Genomic DNA, 5,360 nt, shown 5'->3' with positions numbered 1-5,360 from the left:
CAGGCCCAACTGCTACCCCCCTTTACTTGGCCAAGGAGCCCCTCAAGGTAAGACCTGGAGCGGCTGTATCCGTGCTTTTCCGCGCTCCCTCGGGAGCGGTACTTAACGGCTTCCTACTCCAGGACCCCTACGGCGAGCCACAGAATACCCCGGGGAGGCTGTGCAACCATTCAACCCAGACGAATCCGGGGAGGTCGCTGCGGATATGGGATGTTGTACGCCGTCACCCTGACAACTGAATCTCCAGCAGACCGAGGTCTGCCTTTGGCCCAGGCCAGGGGAGGCCGAGTAACCGTACCCCCAGAGCATCCATGACTCACCTTAAGAGAGTCATAGTTACTCCCGGCTACCTTAAGCTTCTGTAGAGTACTTTGTCTATACTGCCTCCAGAGGTGAGCAGTATACAGTGGGGTACAGAATGCCTTAAAGAGAGCCACTTTGACTGGGACAGAACACATCCGAAACTTACGTAACAGCATGTTAGCTTGTGCATACACTAAACGCCGTTGTCTATTGATGTCCATGTCATCGGTTAAATCATCAGTTATATAGTGACCCAGATATTTCACAGCAGTACAAATTCTAAGAACAACACCCGATAAGAAGAAATCTGGAAGTACCAACTTCTGATCCTCCTTGGTCCTTACAATCATAATATTACTCTTCAGTGCATTGTACTGAATGTCATACTCCTGACCGTAGTTTGAGCAGGTCCTCAGTAGTTGTTGAAGACCAGCACTACAAGGACTGAAAATAACTAAATCATCGGCATACATAAGATGGTTAATTATAGTCCCACCAACAACACAGCCTGTCCCACATTGTTGCAACCAATTTGATAAATCATCCATGTATACATTAAACAGAAGAGGAGACAAGATGCTACCCTGTCTAATCCCATTACTTATTTTAAAAGGGGCTGACACACAATTACCCCATCTTACATACATCAGCTGATGCGTGTACCAAAAAGATAAAATCCTGACAATAGATCCAGGAACCCCTCTGTTATGTAGCTTGTGAAATAACTTGTCATGATTAACCCGATCAAAAGCCTTTGAGGCATCAATAAAACACATAAAAATTGTAGAATTATGTCTGTTATACAAATCTAAAATCTCTTTCAGAGCAAATATACACATATCAGGGCCATGCTGCGATTTAAAACCAAATTGGTTTTCAGAGGTAAGAAGAAAAAGCTCAATCTTATTCAATATAATCTTCTCCAGAACCTTGGATAATACACTGGCTAAAGCTATGGGTCGATAATTATCCCTATTATTTATTTTGCCGGCTTTATCTTTTAAAATAGGAACTAATATAACAGCTAAAAGTGAATCAGGTAAAATACCATGAACTACAAAAGCATTAAAACACAAGGCAAGCAAAGGAAAAAGTTTTTTGCTTGAGAATTTTAAGTGCTCTGCAGAAATCTCATCCATACCACAGGCCTTATTATTCTTTTGACTCATGACTGCATCATATGTTTCATGAACTGACACATTCACGTCTTCATCATGTGCAATGCTGTCCATCCTTAACTGGGCGCTTTTAACACAGTTAAATAAATCATAACAATGCTTCTCCCACAACCGAGTAACTTCTTCTGCCCCACTAGCATCATCAATATTAGTTGGCAGACTTATTTGAAAATTATTTGTAATCTTTATCTCCTTCCAGAAATCATTTGAGGATCTATTTTGCATTTTCCTTGCAAGCAGATTAGACTTCATTTTATTCTCATGTGTTTTTATGAAGCGTAAAGCATATTTAAATTTCGCATTTGCTTGTTTTTTATACTGGAAGAGAAGACCTTGCTTTTGTCTGCCTCCCTCAACCCAAGCCTTAAAGGCCCGCCTGGCTTCAACATGAAGCTCCTTCACATGTTCATTCCAACCTGTTCTTGCTTTCTGCAGCTTGATCTTATACAATGCCCTACTGGAGCCACGTAGAGACTTCACAATATTTTCATACAAGTTGCATAGCTGTATACCATGCAGGGGATCCTTACAGTTACTATCACTACACGCTACTGCATCTTTTGGCAGCTCAATGCAACCCAGCTGGATCTCAGTTTGATGTAAATACACATTCAGGTCATTTTCCGTAACTTTAGACCAGTCTAGTTTTCTATCATTCATGCTCCTGTGAACAGACTGAACAGCTGGCAGGTTACCAAAAGTTACAGAAATTGAGAGTGGCATGTGATCACAGGTCGAGAGCCCGTAATTTATACTCATAGATTTGATAGATTGATGAGAATCAGGTGTACAAATACAGTGATCTAACCACGAGGTTGTGCCCCATGCTTCACTGACATATGTGAAGCTGTTCTCAGGTAGAAACACCTTACTAGATAACACCAGACCATTATCAAGGCAGAATTGCATCAGATGATTTGCAAATATTGAACCTTCATCAGAAATATCTGCATTCATGTCCCCCACAATTAAGAAACAGGATGAATCATTTTCCTGAATAACAGACATAATATGAGATAACCTAAGAAGATATTCCTCCTCATTCCTGTGGCATTCGTACGGTGTGTAAATATTAAGAATTATCACCCTCCGGTCATTTTCATTAAACTCAATTCCAATGGCCCAATCGACGTTTAATCTGAGCACTTTAACCAACGGATCATACTTTTTATTCCATAAAATAGCAACCCCACCAGGTATTCTACCATGAACTATTCCATCTGTCAGATCAGTAGTAGATTCACCCACACCATAAAAGTCTTCATGTAGAAAGTTGAGTCCTTCCAAATCCTGTTTTGGTAAGAAAGTCTCTTGAACACACAAGACGTCACAGTTCGCCAATAAAGTATTTACAGTTAGACGGCGTAGCTTATCCGACTCCTTAGTCCCAACAGGCAATCCTCTTGCATTGTAAGAGACAATATTTATGTCCATCTACCAATATTGACTCGATAGCTCACGGACTCTCTAACCGCGCATCGGACACAGTGGGCACCACACGCTTCAGAGACTCACCAGAAGACCTTTCCTCGGGTTCTCTGGACCTACGGGCCTCGAAGAAGCGACGAACAAAGACACCAGCTGGCCATAGTTGTGGGTCAAACAAATCCATCATATCTTCGCATTCAACAGTAACATGAAACGAGCTGAATCTTTTCTGAATGGATTCAATTTTACGGCATGTCACGGACTTCCTCAGTTTATCAGCCAGATACGAGCGTAAGGTATCCGTTTCAAGATCGGGTGCAAATCGAGTTGCAAAAACACTCACCACCCTAGTTTTGACCACTGGGATGTTATTATCCACACTGGTTCCGGTTATTGCCAGCTTCTGGCGCTGTTTTCGTGACGGGACTTCTTTAAAATCCCCAATCCTGGGCTTAACCTCTGTATTCCGATCTTGACGTGGCTTTTTAATCCCTTTCTTTACCACTTTGGTCCATGGCGGTGATTTCGGCAGGTCCTCCAACAGCTGCACTTGTGGGTGGTGAGCAGAGGTCCTCACCTCCTGTACCACTTCCTCGCCATGCGCTCCTACCCTGGTCCGATTCGCTTGCCTCGTCGAGTCATATTTCTCAACTGCGTCAGCCGGCGATCCAGAGTTGCGGCGACCGCTTCGAGATTCTCATTCACAATGGCTTGAGATTCCATGACTTTCCTTAAGCGAGAGACCTCCAGGCTCACCTGCTCCATCCTGCTAAGTAGAGCAGAGGCATCCATATTGCCGAAACCAACTGGCGGGAGTACATCCAGATAGTGCGAAACGAATCTCGGAATGTTTTCGCCACACTCGTTGAGCACCCTGATACAGTCCTTTATGTTGTTAAGATCCTTTTGAGGTCCTTTATGTTTGATGCAGCGAATCGAAGTCGTGCACAGCTCAAACAATTGACGCTTTGATTCCTCAATCCAATCAGAGGAGAAATTGCTTGAGGCCAATAATACGATTTCCTCCTGAGATAAAGTTCTCATTTTCGTAACAATGAAACTCAAAAACTCATCCTCCACTATCACTTTCCCTTCACCAGTTCTATAAATGTAGATTTCGCTCTTAATTCGAACCTCTTTTCCAGTACGAGACACACCCATATGTCGCACGGCCGCCATTTTGAACAAAAAAACATAAATGTCAATTTGTGTAAAATGGCTCTTCCCCAGTGTGTGCAATTTTCTGAATAGCTCAACGTAATTCACAAGTAAAATATTAACTTGACATTAACAAAGACACAGCGTGACGGATCATCCGGGAAATGGTGGACAGGAGAGACAAATTCGGGGATTTATTGTGAGTCTCTGCTTATTTCCAATCCCAAATGAGTAACTTCACGTTCAAAAACGAGCCCAAAAAGGTGCAACCCGCGACTCATTAAATTTGCAAGCGACTTTAAATAAATAAATAAATAAATAAATAAATAAAAACCCAAAGCCACTTATAATAATCGGACTTGGTGACAGAAACTCGAAATAGTTCCTGTTTTTACATCAACATGATGCACATCTCCCTCTTCCCTCCATTGTTGTCGCTGTTGATACTGTCGCAGAGGCGTCGGCCACTCGACAAGACAATTAAATTCCAAAAGAAGATAGTAACGCACAGTAACTAAAACTGATTTCGATAAGTAACTGTTGTCTGACTACTAGATTTGAAATAGCAACGCGTTAGATTACGTGGTCCGAGGTCAGTAACGTGTTACAACATCACTGTTCGGAAAGACCCAGGGATTTTCCCCAGGGGGTTTGACACCAGGTTTGTTGAAAATTTAACAAAATGTGATACATTATTTATAAAATGTATTTATTTTTAAGTAACTTTTAAGTTGTTTATCTTAACAACTTTATTGGAAATGTCAGGGAGGGCTTAGCCCTCCCTAACAGCCCACTTACCAGCCGTCCCTGCAAAGCAACCTGCTTTTCCTACTTATCCCGAATGACGTCACGACACAGTTAACCTCTTAAAAAAATACAATTTATTACACAATAAACAACATATAGTGGTGTACAAAGATATCTGCACATTGAATTGTAAAGTGTGACCTAAATTTATACTTCAAAATAGATGCAGGTATCTATGAGATATAAGAATACAAGTGATGGAGCTGTGATTTAAAATCAGCTTTTTTTTTTAAATTTATTTATTTATTTTATTTTATTTTTTTACTTGATCAAAGACCTTTGATCCAGAACCGCACAGCATTCTGGGAAATGTGGGCAAACCTCTTAAAGTTGGTGGAATCAACCATAGACATAATATAAGCATAGACGCCTCATGGACCACTCCGGCGCAGGAAATACGGCGGCCATCTTGGAGCGGTCTTCCCTCCTACTTTGCTCAATCAAAACAGCAGAAGATGCCTCAGCATTGAGGGATATTGTTGTTCT

The 5,360-nt window shown here is 41.7% G+C and overlaps 2 protein-coding genes across 2 annotated transcripts in view; both read right to left on the bottom strand.

Annotated features, from left to right (window-relative positions):
* The window catches only part of LOC107837889 (RNA-directed DNA polymerase from mobile element jockey-like), a 2,150-nt gene extending 581 nt beyond the window's left edge, over positions 1-1,569 (bottom strand). The window contains exon 1 of the mRNA XM_016678573.1: positions 351-1,569. Coding sequence (XP_016534059.1) covers positions 351-1,535 — 1,185 coding nt within the window. The 5' untranslated portion in view covers positions 1,536-1,569. The remainder of the gene's footprint in view (positions 1-350) is intronic.
* gpr84 (G protein-coupled receptor 84) overlaps positions 1-5,360 on the bottom strand; it is a 20,626-nt gene that overhangs the window by 9,830 nt on the left and 5,436 nt on the right. The window lies entirely within an intron of this gene.

The sequence above is a fragment of the Poecilia formosa genome, unplaced genomic scaffold (assembly GCF_000485575.1).
Source record: "Poecilia formosa unplaced genomic scaffold, Poecilia_formosa-5.1.2 Scaffold186, whole genome shotgun sequence".
NCBI lineage: Eukaryota > Metazoa > Chordata > Actinopteri > Cyprinodontiformes > Poeciliidae > Poecilia > Poecilia formosa.
This window is presented reverse-complemented; position numbering and strand designations above follow the sequence as displayed.